The sequence below is a fragment of the Bos indicus x Bos taurus genome, chromosome X, assembly GCF_003369695.1.
Source record: "Bos indicus x Bos taurus breed Angus x Brahman F1 hybrid chromosome X, Bos_hybrid_MaternalHap_v2.0, whole genome shotgun sequence".
Taxonomy (NCBI): domain Eukaryota; kingdom Metazoa; phylum Chordata; class Mammalia; order Artiodactyla; family Bovidae; genus Bos; species Bos indicus x Bos taurus.
The window spans coordinates 2,612,563-2,630,629 of NC_040105.1; the positions used below are offsets into that span (position 1 = coordinate 2,612,563).

The 18,067-nt window shown below is 42.8% G+C and overlaps 1 protein-coding gene across 1 annotated transcript; it reads left to right on the top strand.

The window, feature by feature from the left end:
- The first annotated feature begins 8,433 nt into the window (after window positions 1–8,433).
- LOC113887746 (odorant-binding protein) lies at window positions 8,434–17,110 on the top strand. The gene is made up of 7 exons (XM_027534944.1): window positions 8,434–8,583; window positions 9,068–9,207; window positions 10,062–10,132; window positions 13,015–13,125; window positions 14,132–14,230; window positions 14,435–14,479; window positions 16,903–17,110. Exons 1-6 carry the CDS (start codon window positions 8,503–8,505, stop codon window positions 14,455–14,457), a joined length of 525 nt encoding a protein of 174 aa, XP_027390745.1. The 5' UTR covers window positions 8,434–8,502; the 3' UTR covers window positions 14,458–14,479; window positions 16,903–17,110.
- The last annotated feature ends 957 nt before the right edge of the window (window positions 17,111–18,067 follow it).

Sequence of the window (18,067 nt, forward strand, 5' to 3'; positions counted from 1 at the left end):
GTCACTCAGTTGGGTCCGACTCTTTGCGACCCCATGAATCGCAGCACGCCAGGCCTCCCTGTCCATCACCAACTCCTGGAGTTCACTCAGACTCAAGTCCATCGAGTCAGTGATGCCATCCAGCCATCTCATCCTCTGTCATCCCCTTCTCCTCCTGCCCCCAATCCCTCCCAGCATCAGAGTCTTTTCCAATGAGTCAAGTCTTTGCATGAGGTGGCCAAAGTACTGGACTTTCAGCTTTAGCATCATTCCTTCCAAAGAAAATCCCAGGGCTGATCCCTTTCAGAATGGACTGGTTAGATTTCCTTGCAGTCCAAGGGACTCTCAAGAGTCTTCTCCAACATCACAGTTCAAAAGCATCAATTCTTTGGCGCTCAGCTTTCTTCACAGTCCAACTCTCACATCCATAAATGACCACTGGAAAAACCATAGCCTTGACTAGACGGACCTGTGTTGGCAAAGTAATGTCTCTGCTTTTGAATATACTATCTAGGTTGGTCATAACTTTTCTTCCAAGGAGTAAGCGTCTTTTAATTTCATGGCTGCAGTCACCATCTTCAGTGATTTTGGAGCCCCCCAAAATAGTCTGAGACTGTTTCCACTATTTCCCCATCTATTTCCCATGAAGTGATGGGACCAGATGCCATGATCTTTGTCTTCTGAATGCTGAGCTTTAAACCAACTTTCCACTCTTCTCTTTCACTTTCATCAAGAGGCTTTTTAGTTCCACTTCACTTTCTCTTCACTTGGATTACTGTTATATTGAATGGTTTGCCTTGGAAACGAACAGAGATCATTCTTTCGTTTGTGAGATTGCATCCAAGTACTGCATTTTGGACTCTTTTGTTGACCATGATGGCTACTCCATTTCTTCTAAGGGATTCCTGCCCGCAGTAGTAGATAGAATGGTCATCAGAGTTAAATTCACCCATTCCAGTCCATTTTAGTTCACTGATTCCTAGAATGTCGACGTTCACTCTTGCCGTCTTCTGTCTGACCACTTTCAATTTCCCTTGATTCATGGACCTGACATTCCAGGTTCCTATGCAATATTGCTCTTTACAGCATAAGACCTTGCTTCTATCACCAGTCACATCCACAACTGGGTATTGTTTTTGCTTTGGCTCTATCCCTTCATTCTTTCTGGAGTTATTTCTCCACTGATCTCCAGTAGCATACTGGGCACCTACCGACCTGGGAAGTTCCTCTTTCAGTATCCTATAATTTTGCCTTTTCATACTGTTCATGGGGTTCTCAAAGCAAGAATACTGAAGTGGTTTGCCATTCCCTTCTCCAGTGGGCCACATTCTGTCAGACCTCTCCACCATGACCCACCCGTCTTGGGTGGCCCCACGGGCATGGCTTAGTTTCATTGAGTTAGACAAGGCTGTGGTCCTAATGTGATTAGATTGAGTAGTTTTCTGTGATTATGGTTTCAGTGTGTCTGCCCTCTGATGCCCTCTTGCAACACCTACCGTCTTACTTGGGTTTCTCTTACCTTGGACGAGGGATATCGCCTCACTGCCGCCCCTCCTGACTTTGAACGTGGGATAGCTCCTCTAGGCCCTCCTGCGCCCGCGCAGCCACTGCTCCTTGGACCTGGGGTTACTCCTCTAGGCCACCTCCCCTGGCCTAGGGCGGTGGGTAGCACCTCCTGGCCGCCACCCCTGACCTCGGACGTGGGGTAGCTCCTCTCGGCCACGTTACATGTGCTGTCGCAGCCGCCCATGCTATATGAACTTGTGATAACTATTACTAAATTAAAGGATTATGACCACAAATCCAGAAGACAAAGAACACGACTGAACTGTAAACAGATGTTGTTATTCAAATTAACACTCAAGATGAAATTTACACATTACCTCAAAGATGTGTTACTAAAATTAAACCCCAATGCACTGGCACGACCCAGAGGGATGGTACAGGGAGGGAGGAGGGAGGAGGGTTCAGGATGGGGAACATGTGTATACCTGTGGCAGATTCATGTTGATATATGGCAAAACCAATACAACATTGTAAAGTTAAAAAATAAAATTAAAAAAAATAAATAAAATTAAAAAAGAAAGAAAAACACAATGAAACAGAAACTGCCTAATGTCCTTTATCTATTAAAGGAGTTGAGTACAATGTTCCAGAAATCTGCAGGGCAAGAAGATTTAATTGAAAATTTTCCAAGAGGTAACGAAGAAATATCACTAGACTCAGACAAAACCATCCATATGATCATATGAGTTGCAATTAAAGTACTTCCCATTCAAATTTGATCCTTAATCCCCTAGGCAGAATTAGGTACTTCTGAAAGTTTTCATTAAAACCTATATATGTAGAGAAAACCATAATTTCAAAAAGTACATGCACACCAATGTACAACAGCAGTATGTACAATAGCCAGGACATGGAAGTGACCTAAATGTTCACCAACAGAGCCATGGATAAAGAAAAATTCCTAACAATTCTGTATCTATTAATGTTTTTTCATTAATGCACAAACATACTAACCTACTGGAAAGATGTGTTTGTTTTACACATACATGAGAATTAAAAAATAAAAATAGTCATCTTTCTGTTTATTTCTTTCTTTTGTTTGTTTATTTCAAGTACTAATATTTTCACAGATTCTGTGGACTCATAAAGATCTAATGTATGAATCCAATTTCTTATATTTCCCCCATGAATATTTCATAGCTACTAGACTGTAAAATTTATTTCTGAGTGATTTATCACCACAAGCAACAAGCCAGTTAATGGTTTTTGTATGTATTGATGGTTTAATACATTTTTTTAAAATAAAATGCCTTATCAAAGTGAATGCAACTTCCCTGTGGGTCCAGTGGTTAGAACTTAACCTTCCAATAAATAGGCTGCAGGTCCCAACACTGATCGGAAGCCAAGACCCTACATGTATCATGTTAAAAAAAAAATAGAAACAATATTGTAACCAATTCAATAAAGATTTTAAAAGGGGTCCACATTAAAAAAAAATCTTGAAAAAAAAAAAGAGTGAATGGACTTATAGAATTTTGATAGATAAACCAACCAAGGGGACTTTTCAAAACACATCTGTACTTTCTTATCTCAAGTCATATTTTGCTCTTCTCACAGATTCGCATTTAACTCACTCATCCAACTATCCTCAGAGCATTGCTGAAAACCATTTCAATGGAAATATTCCTTACTTCATCCTACAGCATATAAAGAGGGAAAGGGGAGTGAAAAGCTGACTTAAAACTCAACATTCAGAAAACCAAGATCATGGCATCTGGTTACATCACCTCATGGCATATAGATGGGGAAACAATGGAAATAGTAAAAACTTTATTTTCTTGGGCTACAAAATCACTGAGAACAGTGACTACATCCATGATATTAAAAGACACTTGATCCTTGGAAGACAAGCTATGACAAACTTAGACAGAGTATTAAAAAGCAGACAGATTACTTTGCCAGCAAAGTCTGTATAGTCGAAGCTATTGTCTTTCCAGTATTCACGTATGGATGTGAGAGTTGGACCATAAAGAAGACGGAGTGCTGAAGAAGTGATGCTTTCTAACTGTGGTGTTGGAGAAGACTCTTGAGTCCCTTGGACTGCAAGGAGATCCAACCAGTCCATCCTAAAGAGAATCAACCACGAATATTCATTGGAAAGACTGATGCTGGAGCTGAAGCTCCCATACTTTGGCTACCTGATGGGAAGAGCTGAGTCATTGGAAATGACTGGGATGCTGGGAAAGACTGAAGGCAGGAGGAGAAGGGGACCACACAGGATGATATGGTTGGATGGCATCACCCATTCAATGGAGATGAATTTAAGCAAGCTCAGGGAGATGGTAAAGGACAGGGAAGCCTGGTGTTCTGCAGTACATGGGGTCACAAAGAATCGTCCGTGACTGAGCAGCTGAACAACAACAGAATTGGCAATCATCTGTTAGCTGCTATTAGTATGTATCTGTCTGTTTCCACAGGAAGACAGCTCACTGGATGAATTACTGGGCCCATCTGCTTTCTGATGAATCCTGAGGCTTAGTCTCTTATTGGCATTCAATCTGTATGTACTGAATTCATGCCAAAGCGTGGACAGGAGGACTGTACAGCACATACATTCTTTATGAGCACATGTAGGTAAATGTTTACAGCACATTGTACTGAACTTATTCTCTAGCCTGCTCCTGTCTGATAAAGGAGAAATCGAGACGTTCTGTGGACAAGGAAACTTCACCATTCCTATACAAATGATCTTAATAATAACACCCTTTTATCAAGAGCAGTGTCAACAGACCGACTGACTGAAATGCCCAGAATGGAATTAATGTGTGCCATTCAGCCAGACTAACACGTGTGATGGAAAGAAAACAGAGAGTGATTAATAAATACCAGTATGGGAACATTAAAACAAAGGTGCTCAGTGCTGAGACACAATGGACCTTTCTCTACGGGACCCATCCTCTCTGAGATCTGTAGGACATTTGGTCCTGTCCACGTCAACCTGCAATCCTAAAACTTTCCCCAAGTACCAGGAAGGTCATGGATACATGACTTTTGCTTCTTCTCGTGTCTCTGTTTCTCTCCAGCTGGAGAGCTTTGAGACATTTTCAATATCAAATAAAGCTCAAAGAAAGCGGTGAACATTTATAGCACGAAAACTTGATGTGAAGTATAGATGTTCTATCCTCTATGCACATTGAGTGCTATCCGTCATTTGCTTGGGCTGTGCGCACCTCATAGTGTTTCCCTGACATGTAGTGGAAGAACTGGTCAGTCTTTCCTGAGTCACACTAAGAGGGCACCTTTGGGAGCTATGCTGAAATTGTACAATGTGGGTAACTATTTACAGAAATCCCTACTCTGGGTCGCTCTGCTTCTAGATGGGGACTCCTGTGAGAACATACGTGCGTCTTCCTTCTGTCTTTGTACATTCCTGTTTGTCTTACTGAATCCTGACGTCTTTCCCTGACATCACACTTCTCAGCGTGAACAGTGGCAGGGTCAGGGTGCTGGGTGACTTCTAGACACACCAGGGCCAGTGCCCCCTGGCCTTCTAGAGCCTTCTTCCTCGTCCACTGGATAGTGCTGAATACAACCCTTTCTACCATATGCCCAGGCATCTAATGACCCTTGGACAATGGCTCTGGATTCCAGTCCTTAATACATCCTTCGGTCTTTGTTTTGACTAAGAAATGGCATACACACACACACACACACACACACACACACACACACGGTAGCCCACATTTGCCCATCACAAGCCAAAATCCCCAAAGAAACACCCTGACTTATTAATTCACCAGCTGTACCAATGGGGACTCAACCAACACCAAAGTGCAAAGGCCATGACGCTGTTAAAGTTGCTCATCAGTAGATGAAGACTGGTTAAAAAAGAACAGAGGATGATAAACTGGGGGAAGGAGAAAGAGTAAGGGAGTGTGGGGCTGTTATACTGGACGGAGAACCGTGTCCTGCAGAAATCTACAGGTTCCTATGAGGACTGAGGCTTCATTTTGGGTCAGGGCAGCAGGGTAACTCAGGCGATTCAGGATTTCTCAGCCTCCCTGTGATGGACATGTGATGGGACAATTCTCTGTCAGCGGTTGCCCTGCATATTGTAGGCTGTTTAGCATCCTGTTTCATTTCTAACAACCAGATGGAAGGTGTCACCACCCACCTATCCCACTGTCACAACCATACATGACAAGTGTCTCTCCTGGGTGTGGGGGCACATGCTCCATTTGAATCAGCATAGACAATAACCTTCTCTGGGGTCACAGAGCATGTACTCAATTGAGAGGCACCATGTAGAGAAACTGGAATTCTGAAAGAGATGGGAATACCAGACCACCTGACCTGCCTCTTGAGAACCTGTATGCAGGTCAGGAAGCAACAGTTAGAACTGGACATGGAACAACAGACTGGTTCCAAATAGAAAAAGGAGTGTGTCAAGGCTGTATATTGTCACCCTGCTTATTTAACTTATATGCAGAGTACATCATGAGAAACGCTGGGCTGGAAGAAGCACAAGCTGCAATCAAGATTGCCAGGAGACATATCAATAACCTCAGATATGCAGATGACACCACCCTTATGGCAGAAAGTGAAGAGGAACTAAAGAGCCTCTTAATGAAGGTGAAAGAGGAGAGTGAAAAAGTTGACTTAAAGCTCAACATTCAGAGAATGAAGATCATGGCATCTGGTCCCATCATGGCAAATAGATTGGGAAACAGTGGAAACACTGCCTGACTTTATTTTGGGGGGCTCCAAAATCACTGAAGATGGTGACTGCTGCCATGAAATTAAAAGACTCTTACACCTTGGAAGGAAAAGTATGACCAAGCTAGAGAGCATATTAAAAAGCAGAGACATTACTTTGCCAACAAAGGCCCATCTAATCAAGGCTATGGTTTTTCCAGTAGTCATGCATGGATATGAGAGTCAGACTATAAAGAAAGCTGAGTGCTGAAGAATTGATGCTTTTGAACTGTGATGTTGGAGAAGACTCTTGAGAGTCCCTTTCACTGCAAAGAGCTCCACCCAGTCCATCCTAAAGGAGATCAGTCCTGGGTGTTCATTGGAAGGACTGATGTTGAAGCTGAAACTTCAATACTTTGGCCACCTGACATGAAGAACTGACTCACTGGAAAAGACCCTGATGCTGGGAAAGATTGAAGGCTGGAGGAGACGGAGATGACAGAGGATGAGATGGTTGAATGGCATCACCAACTCAATGGACATGAGTTTGAGTAAAAACTCTGGGAGTTGGTGATGGACAGGGAGGCCTGGTGTGCTGCAGTCCATGGGGTCGCAAAGAGTCAGATGTGAATGAGCAACTGAACTAAACTGAGGTAGAGAGTGTCTCCAAGATCAGACCTTTAAAGATGGGCTTGCGGTTCTTTATTTCTACTTTAGATTCTAATAACGTTGAACCTTGGTCAGGAGTCCATGAGGAAACCTGTGTGTTCTTCGTGACCAAGGTCACACGTTTCCTTGCATTGTTTAGATAGGAGTTGTGTAATATAAGATATAAAAACAGTGACCACAGAGAAAAAGGAAAGTAAGACAAAATTAATAAACTTGGAAAGAGAGGCTTTGTAGTTCCAGAAAACTGGAGAATCGAGGAGACACCAGGAAGATGTACCAAGCATGGTTTATTATTATTTGTTGGGGGATTACAAGATTATTGTTTGAGTAAGGTGATTCTGCTTTGTTTATCAGTTTTTTACCTACATTTTTTGTCAATATTTATGAAGGAGACTTTGGATTAAAGGTCCTATGACTGCCTTTAGTTACAAACAAGCAGGTTGCTAAAACCTGCTGCAATAACCTCTTGGAGAAACTGTGTTTAATCCCCCCTTGATTGGCAGTTAGAAAGGTCTTCCTGAGATGGTATGGTCCAAGAACACACTCCCCGGTGACACGTGTTGGTAAGAATATGAAAGGAAAATGTGAGAATGTTAGAGGTGCCTAAGGAGAGATGGAAGGGTGATGATGGATAGATAAGAGGTGTTAGCTGGGATCATACTCCTGTTAAAATGATCTGAGTCAGGATGACTCTGGTGGTCCAAGGGTTAAGACTCAACACATCCGCTACATGAGGTGATGATTCCACCCCTGGTTGGGTAACTAAGATCCCTGGTTGTGGGAAAAAAAAAATACAAAGTAGAGATTCTTTGGCTGTTTGAGGGACCTTGAGAGTAACTAGATGTATAGAGTTAGGAAATTTCCTTTTTTATTTTAAATTCTACAAGTTACAAGAAATACAGTCATGCTTTTTCACTTCCTTAGAAACAACTGAGTCAATGAGTAAATGATATATCACAGATTAGATGGATAAAGGATGTCTTGAAGGGGAGAGAGGAACAGAATTGCTCACGTGCCTTTTCAGACATGAGGGTAAGGGGCATTTGGACAGAACCTCCTCTTAGCTATAAGGAGGACAGAGCCCGCTGTGGGGCAGGAAGAGGTGATCAACATTTTGTGCTGACGTGTCCCTCCCCTCAGAGAAGGGAGGTTTTCCAAAGGTCTCTTCAGAAATATTTTTTAACTTTGTTAAATCACACACTCGACTTTAGAAACACACACTCGACTTTAGAAAATAAATTTTAGACTATCTCCTAAATGTTAAGGAAATGGCAGAGGAGTTGGAGATATGTACCTTGGACAGCTTATCCCAGCCTTATCTCAGGATACAAAGGTAAATAAATATTCCTGGCCTTGGAACATTAGAGTGCATTGTGATATCTCACTCCCTCTAAATGTTCCATGTCCAGATCCTCTTAAGCTTCTCTTAAAACAACCCTCATGATAAAGATAACACACTGATGTGACAGCCAATCCCTGCCAAACAGGATATGGAAGATGACTTCTGTGTAACCTTGGGCTTAGGAGGAACAACCATTGGTTCGTGACACATCACACCAACAAAACGATCCTATAAAAAGTGGCACAATTCCCGTCCTCTCCAGCCACTGGGACACAGTCAGCCTCGACAGACGAAGGACCACGACAGACAAGATGAAGGTTCTGTTCCTGACTCTTCTCCTTGGTGTGGTTTGTGCCGCCCAAGAAGAGGAACCTAAGCAAAATCTCTCAGAGGTACCAGGGACCGTCTGATCTGGGAGGAGGCCTTGGGTGTGTGTGTGTGTGTGTGGGTGTGTGTGTGTGTCCCTTTTGTGGTTTTGATATGTGGACCCACTAACTGATCCTCCTCCTTCCGACTCAATACTGCTCCATTAACTGACTCTAGACCTGCTCCGTTTCGTCTCTGTGTCATCTCTACTGTGTATTAATTGACTCTCAGGCATTTTTACTAGTCTTGTAACAGAAAAAAGTGGATCAGCCAAACAGCTGTTGATTTTGAGATCTTGTATTTGACATGAGAACTCAAGCTATCTCAGAAATGTCTCAGTTCCTTCTTTTGCTCTGACTCGGTTTTGCATTATTTCATAAATCCTGCTTTGTCCAGTCAAGGTAGATAATGTGTGCTGACTTGCACTGGGGGTGGGAAACCTTTGACTCATGATGCTGGATGAAATAAAAAGACAAGGACTACATTTTCTAAGGGGGATTTTGCTTTCAGCTTTCAGGACCATGGAGAACAGTGTACATTGGATCCACCAACCCAGAGAAAATCCAGGAGAATGGACCATTCAGGACTTACTTCCGTAAACTTGTGTTTGATGATGAAAAGGGCACAGTGGACTTTTACTTTTCTGTCAAGTAAGTACAAATAACCAAGAAGGAAAACACATGGGTGAAAAATCAGACACAACTGAGCAACTATTACACACACACAAACACACTTTTGAATTTTCATATGGCTAATCTTTCTGAAATCAACCTGATTGAAGTGAGCATGTGGCTTGTTGTTTCAGAAGTGTCTGACTCTTTGCAAACCTGTGGCCTGTAGACCACCAGGGTCCTCTGTCCATGAGGATTCTCCAGGCAAGAATGCTGGAGAGGACTGCCGTGCCCTCCTCCTGGGCATCTTGCCAATCCAGGGATTGAACCTGCATGTCTACCACTTGAACCTCCTGGGAAGCCCATGAGCAATTATTATATGCAGCTTTGTGGAAGGCATAAGCCTTCCCCGGTGGCTCAGATGATAAAGAATTTGCCTGCAATGCAAGAGAACTGAGTTCGATCCTTGGGTCGGAAACATCCCCTTGAGAAGGAAATGGCAACCCACTCCAGTATTCTTGCCTGGAGAATCCCATGGACAGAGGAGCCTGGTGGGCTACCGTCCATGGGGTCACAAAGAGTCAGATGTGACTGAGCAACTAATTCTTTCTTTCGTGGAGGGCATAGTTCAATATGTTTTGACAGGCACACATCTTTTTCGTGAACTCCACTGTGCAGATACCAAATTTCTCCATCTCTGCCCAAACTCTCCTTTTCCTCAAAATTAGATGTCTACCCACTGAGCCACAAGTTAACAATGGGTCTGCTTATTGTCTCCTCTCTTAGAACTTCAGATGACAAGATTACCCTGTGGGGATAAAACAAAGAAAATTCTAAGTATATGTCTACTTTTTCCATTGCTTCAAACACCTTGTATATGTTTGCTTTTTAAGGCGGAATGGAAAATGGAAGAATGTACATGTCAAGGCAACAAAGCAAGACAATGGTACTTATGTTGCTGACTGTAAGTATGACTGCTTCACTGGTCAGAGAACATTTGGGTAGAAATCTTGGGACAATTGTCTTCCATAACCCCACACACCTGAATTCTACTCCTACTAACAATTAGAGGGGTGAGCAGGCTCCGGTCCTTAGGATATTCAAGCACTTCACTTTGTCATGAGACAATGATTCAAACACACGGCCTGGAGGTCTCCTCCCAATCAGGAGTGTTACTGCTACTGCTAAGTCGTGTCCGACTCTGTGACCTCACACATGGCAGCCCACCAGGCTCCGCCGTCCCTGGGATTTTCCAGGCAAGAACACTGGAGTGGGTTGCCATTTCCTTCTCCAATGCATGAAAGTGAAAAGTGAAAGTGAAGTCGCTCAGTCGTGTCCGACTGTTAGCAACCTCATGGACCGCAGCCTACCAGGCTCCTCCTTCCGTGGGATTTTCCAGGCAAGAGTGCTGGAGTGGGGTGCCATTGCCTTCTCCTCAGGAGTGTTAGCCACTGAGAATAACAGGTATAGACCTGTATTTCATATGGTTCTCAGACAGTTTACAACAGCCTTACGAACTGATGTCTCAAGGGTCTATCTTGAGTCTTCACATCAGTGTCACTTTTTTCAAACAATTTTAAACATCTTAATCCATCCAAGGTACAGAGGATGAACTTGAACCCAAGGAAATCATCTTGAGTTCAACCATAAAGGAAACTGTTGGTCAAAGCAGTAGGGATGCTGGCTAAGACTTTTAACTTCTTTATAATGGCCCCAAACTACCTTCCTAATTTTAAAAGTCTTAGTTCAGTCGCTCAGTCGTGTCCAACTCTTTGCGACCCCATGAATTGCAGCACGCCAGGCCTCCCTGTCCATCACCGACTCCCAAAGTTCACACAAACTCATGTGCATCGAGTCGGTGGTGCCCTCCAGCCATCTCATCCTCTGTCATCCCCTTCTCCTCCTGCCCCCAATCCCTCCCAACATCAGGGTCTTTTCCAATGAGTCGACTCTTCACATGAGGTGGCCAAAGTACTGGAGTTTCAGCTCAGACAGTAAACGTTCTAAGGGCTACATATTTGACTGTGATTTAAATGTAGCAGCATGTGATGACAACCCGTGTCTAAACGAAACAGTCGCACAATGCTTATACGACGAACACAAATCAGTGACATTTATGCCTGGAAAACTTCCTGAATGGCTTTTAATATTTGACAACTTTTAAATTATGTTTTTATTTTCTTACTCTGATATTATTTTTTCCTTTGGCCAAATCTCAGTGCTTCCGCTGTCTTTACTTTTTCTCCAGTTTTGCAACCCTTTTTAGCTGCAGTTTTTACAGAGCGACTAAAGAAGGGAGAAATAGGTTATAACCCCTTCTTGTAAGATCTCTTGGGGACCAGCAAGTGCTACCCCCCAACTGTGTTTTGGGGGCTGTGAGGTGTACCCACATCAAGCCTTAATGGTGACCTGACGCCCATAAGATAGGTTGGCTCTCACTGTCCCGTTGCCTTCGTTAATGTCACAGCCAGTTCAGTGATGCTGCAATGCCCACCTTGCTGAAGTCATGGTCAACCACAGGCAGTCACGGATAATCTCAGGACCTGCATCATCCAACTTAAGTTGTCCCAGCGTGACCCCAGGCTCTAGACTCATGGTAGGCTTGGGCACATTGCATGTAACATCTAGGGGCTCTGAGACTATGAAGCTGCTTCTGCTGCTATTTTTTCTCCTTCTCCATCACACTAATAATTTTCAGTGTTTCTGACACTGAACAATGCCATTGGCATGTTTCAGGTACAAAGGCGGGTAGTTTTACCTCCTGTCTTTCTTAGGGATTACTATTAGGTGTGATGGAAGCCAGGAGAGACAGAATGGATGTAGACAGTCTAGACGTGACACACAGTAGGTCAGAGCTGCTTCTTGTCCAGATACATGGGACAGAGTGGACGGGCGGGGCAGAGAGGAGGGGCAGCCCTCCAGGCGGGGACAGAGCTCACTGCCTGCACTTCCCAGCCGGTGAACTGTCTTCACACCAACGGACATGTCATACCCCAAGCTGAGGGGCAGAGGAAGCACAGGAATTAACATCAAGTGTTCCTAAAGCTGCCTGGCACAGTGTAGGCACTCGAGAACACATGCTATTATTTTTTTCTTTCATTAACTATTTTTAAAATTTGATAATATTGCATATTAATTATTTCAATAGCAGGTCTGTCTACAAAACATCTCAAATTGTCCCAAATATTTTTTAATTTATTTTTAATTGGAGGATAATTGCTTTGCAATGTTATGTTAGTTTCTGCTGTACAATGTCAATCAGGTGTATGTGTACATAGATCCCTTCCCCCTGGAGCCTCCCTTCCCTTCCCCCATCCCAGCCCTCAAGGTCATCACGGAGCACCGAGCTGAGCTCCCTGTGCTATCCAGTAGCTGCCCACTAGCTGTCTGTTTTACACATCGTAGTATATACATGTCCATGCTACACTCTGAAATGGTAAGTTGATTTACCATTTCAGTTGATTTACCATTAAGTTGATATACCCTAAAGAAAAATCAGTTCCACGGCTGGAACAACAGAAATACAAATAATTTTGGATCTTGGATTTGATAATACACTCCTGTTTTTCTTTTTTTTTTAACTGTTGGGTTCATTAGAGCACACGTTGTAGAAGACAGCTGAGCAAGAGGGCAAAGAGTGACTGGTTAGTTGTATGAGGACGGGGGAATAAGGAAAAGTCTCGACTGCTCTTGCTCTCCTTGCTGCCATGGCAGCTGTAGGATTCAGCCCACCCACACATCAGCACAGGATGTTCTATTGCTATTACTCTCAACTTGCCATGATGAATCTAACTGAAAATACACAAAGGTGGAGTCCTATATATATGCATATTCTCTCTCTCACAGATGAGGGTCAAAATGTATTTAAAATTGTCTCTCTGTCGAGAACGCATCTGGTAGCACATAACATCAACGTGGATAAACACGGCAAGAAGACAGAATTGACTGGACTGTTTGGTATGTGTGACATCCTCCTATGCACATCAACACTGTCATGTAGAACTTCCATTATCAACGCTCTTATCCACAAAATCATTATGTGGTGATGGTATCTATTATGCAGCCCACGGAACCTAGATCTTTCTGTTCGTGGAGATAAGGACCCTGGAACAAAATCTACCAAGAAAGAGGAGCTCAGAGGGGTTGAGGAGATCATATCATCAGACATTTCTAAATAATTCCCGTTTGTTGAAATTAAAGATAGCCAATAAGTTTTAGTAGAAATAGTTTTTTGTTTAAATTTTTCGTTGAAGGAAAACTATTGTGTTGGTTTCTAGTTTTATTTTTTTTAACACTTTAATTTTCAAGATATGGCTATAAGGAAACTACTCTTATTTGTTGAGTTTATACTAGTTTCTCAATTGATTCTAAGACTTGGATCAGAAGCTTTTATTTTTAATCTTTCTCCTGTGCAATTTTTCAAATGCACTGCTATTGTGAACACTGATATAAGCCCAAATACCTACATAGAAGCACTGAGACAAGTGTACATCATTGGAACAACATATGCCTAGTTAAGGAAAGGTTCTGAGCAGAATAGTGGGTTAATTAAAGGATAAATCATCTCCCATTTTCATGTGTGATGAGGTGAGTGTGTGTCTATCAGGGGAGAACTCTGTCTGCTTTTTATTTGGGTCAGAACAAGACCTCAGTGGCAGGTACAGATAATTGGAAGTAGGTGAGCAAGCAGATCAATTCCATAGTGTGATGAAGTCCCCAGATCCATGAAACTCCTGCGAGTCTTTGGGGTACTCCTGCTGATGCTGAAGTGGGAGGTCTAGTTACAGAGTTGGGTGGGGATTAATTCTTAAGACAGACAGCAGACATCTGAGTCATGAAATGGTAACTGTTGGAGGCTTAATTTATATCAAGTGAAGATCTGACTTGGACACTCCATTTCTTGTTCTGCATTCAGAATGGGTTCTGAGGGGCAAAATTCTGCTTTCTATGTGGTGTTTTTCAGTTAAACTGAATGTTGAAGATGAAGACTTGGAGAAATTCTGGAAGCTGACGGAAGACAAAGGAATTGACAAGAAAAATGTTGTGAATTTCTTGGAAAATGGTAATGGAATTCTATTTTTTCCTAAGTATATCATTCACCTTATATGCAAATATACTATCAGGAAACAAATCAATTTATTTGATATCTATTTCTCCATAAATATTATTTTATATAATCTGGTACTTAAAAAAAAAGTCTTGGAAATCCTGTGGAATGGTACTAATTGGTGGATCTTTCTTTCCTGTCCCTTTGGTTTTCCTCCAGAAGACCATCCTCACCCCGAGTGACAAGGTCCAAACAAACACCAGTGTAAGTGAAAACAGTCTTTTACTAATACTGTTCCATTAAATAAATCAATAAGGACACATGGTGATTTCATATCTGCCAAATTTTGTGGATAACAATTATCTTTGGCCCCACAGCTTACATTTGATCAGTAGAGAAATATCTCTGTCACAACAGGTAATTCCTCTTCTCTCGAGCCATATTAAATTGCTGTTTGGTTGGTTGATTCATCCTGAGCAGCTTTGATGAGAAAGCCTTATCCTGCAGGAATATCACAGACCAGAGTCATCAGGGAGAAGCAGGAATGATCACGAGTTGGTGGAAGCTTAACTGGTTTTCCCCTCAATCCTGACTTTGTGGTTGTCCACATACACCCCTCTTCTAAGAGAACCAAGACTGAAGGGTGCTCATGTTGACTCAAGACAAGTGTTCAATCTCATATAGTTCTGACAGAACCAGTAGAAGTCTTCCAGTCACACTGTCTGAAACATGCATTTGAATTCTATTCCCCTTCACAAGATGATTTTCTTAAAGTGAGATTTTTAAACTTTCTAACCTAAGACAGCCTAAGAAAATGACACACATCTAGGATAAAGTGTGGCTTTTAATTTTCTGTTGAGAAAGAAAAAAAAAAAAAAGAAAGAAAAAGAGCAAAGACAAAGACTAGCTTCCAGGCAAATATGATAAGAAAGATCTGGTAAGTATATTCAATGGAATATTCAGTTCAGTAAAAGAATGAAGTAATGTCATTCGTAGCCACATGGATGGACCTAGATATGATCAAACTGAGTGAAGTCAGAAAAGTGAAAGTGAAGTCGCTCAGTCCTGTCCGACTCTTCGAGACCCCGTGGACTATAGCCTATCAGGCTCCTCCCTCCATGGGATTCTCTAGGCAAGAGTACTGGAGTGGGTTGCCATTTCCTTCTCCAGGGGATCTTCCTGACCCAGGGATCGAACCCAGGTCTCCCGCATTCCAGGCAGACGCTTTAACCTCTGAGCCACCAGGGGGGTCAAAAAGGGAAAGACAAATATCACATGATGTCACACATACGTGGAATCTAAAATATGACATATGAAAATCACTCAGTTGTGTCTGAGTCTTTGTGACCACATGGACTGTAGTCCTGAAATTCTCCAGGCCAGAATACTGGAGTGGATAGCTTTTCCCTTTTCCAGGGGATCTTCCCAAGCCAGGGATCAAACCTAGGTCTCCTGCATTTCAGGAGGATTCTTTACCAGCTGAGCCACAAGGGGAGCCCAAGAATACTGGAGTAGGTAGCCTATCCCTTCTCCAGGGGATCTTCCCAACCTAGGAATCGAACTGCAGTCTCCTGCATTGCAGGCAGACTCTTTACCAACTGAGCTGTCAGGGAAACCCAAAATATGACATGGAGGAACTTATTTAGAAAGCAGAAACAGGGTCACAGCCCTAAATAACAGACTTGTGGCTGCCAAGGGTGAAAGGCTGGAGAAGAGATGGAATGAGTATTTGGAGTTAGAAGGTACAAGCTACAATATACAAGATGGATAGACCAAAAAGTCCTAAAGTATAGCACAGGGAACTATATGTAATACTCTTTAAAAACCTACATGAGAAAATAATCTGGAAAAGAATAGGTATACGTATGTACAAACTAACCGCTTCGCTGCACACATAAAACTAATGCAACATAGTTAATCAACTATACTTCAATATAAATTAAATTTTTAAAAATTATTTCTTGAAGACCCTAAAGACAAAACTTGGAGAGTTAGAAGAATGCACTCTAATCACAGAATCTGAATGTGCATTGTGAAACCATTACTCCTATAATGGATCATATAGATAGAAGGTCACCTCATATGTACATCCTGGGGAAAATTCCACATGGACCCCCACCTACATCAGAGATGTGGAGTAGTGAGTGCCACCAGGATTCTGACATTGGATCACCTCCCAGCTTCTGTACCCTGGACAACCTACTGCCTGAGGCTCACCCCATCAGCCATCACACAGTCGACTCTACTAAACTTTTCAGTTCAGTTCAGTCACTCGGTTGTGTCCAGCTCTTTGCAGACACAGAGTGTCCATGGACTGCAGCTCCCTGTCCATCACCAACTCCCAGAGGTTACTCAAACTCATGTCCATTGAGTCGGTGATGCCATCCAACCATCTCATCTTCTATTGTCCCCCTCTTCTCCTGCCTGCAATCTTTCCCAGCACCAGGGTCTTTTCCAGTGAGTCAGTTCTTTGCAGCAGGTGGCCAAAGTATTGGAGTTTCAGCTTCAGCATTAATCCTTCCAATGAATATTCAGGACTGATCTCCTTTAGGATGGGCTGGTTGGAACTCCTTGCAGTCCAAGGGACTCAAGAGTCTTCTCCAACACCACAGTTCAAAAGCATCAATTCTTCAGTGTTCAGCTTTCTTTATCAACTAAACATTTTGTCCTGTTTTATTCACCTACAGAAACAGTCATGGAGACCAGACACGTCCTCATTTCCATTGAATCAAGATCAACACAAAGACGACTTCTCTGGTTCCTGGTTAACATGATCCTTCTCTCTTCACACTCACACTCCCTTTCTTATCTCATCTCTCCTGGTCACTAATCACATCCTGTCTGGTGGTGTTTGATTTCTGAGGGTTTAAATAAATTGGTTCAATTTACAGTCAAGTTATGTGTGTTTGTACCAAAAGTCCCCGTTTTCAAACACCCAAAAATGCACATTAAATTTAACTATCCAGAAACATATGCCTTTAATAAGATAGGTGTTCCATCAGAGGCAATTCTGAGGAGGAGGATATAGAGATTCCTAGAGGTGTCCAGGGGAGAAGGACAGAAAGGACATGGGATAGGGACAGGGTTATGGATCATCTTAACTGCAGTGAGAAAGGGTAATCTGGTCAAGAAAGATGTCAAGAAAACATCGTATTCATTACATGGAAAGGAACCGTGTTCCAGTCTTTGATCTTCATAGAGAGAAAGTATAAAATGCCATGGGCCACAACGTAAGGGAAACGTATATTCTGACAACACCAGCACTTCTGCAGTTGAGCTGAAGATACTTCTTAACGACTTGGACCACTAGGAACCAAAGCTGGGCAGCATGTGCACCTTGGTCAATTCGTAGCATCATGAAGTCAGGGCAGTGCTTGGAGGAACAAGATGATTGACAGCTCAGGCAGGAAGCTGTCACTGTTTACAACATCTGAAGATGTTTCTTCCAGCCTCTTATGCTTCAAAGAGGTGTTAGTAGTTTGAAGGAGGTGTTAGTAGTCTGAAGGAGAGGCCATTCCCACTGTCATGGGGAGAGCACACAGATCAGATCTCCTTGTGGTTTACAATCTACAAGATGGAATACCCTCGAGATATAGAACTTATGAGAGTTGCCTGGTGTTCCAATGGTTAAGAATCTACCTGTGGATGCAGGGACAGGGGTTCGATCCCTGATCCAGGAAGATCCCACATACCAAGGGAAAACTAAGCCAATGGAACACAGCTGCTGAGTCTGCACACTTGGAGCCCATGCTCCAAAGAGAAGGTACCACAAAGAGGAGCTTGGTCACTGTAAGTAGAGAGGAGCCCCCATTCCCTGGAGCTAGAGAAGGCCCAGGAAGCATTAAAGACCCA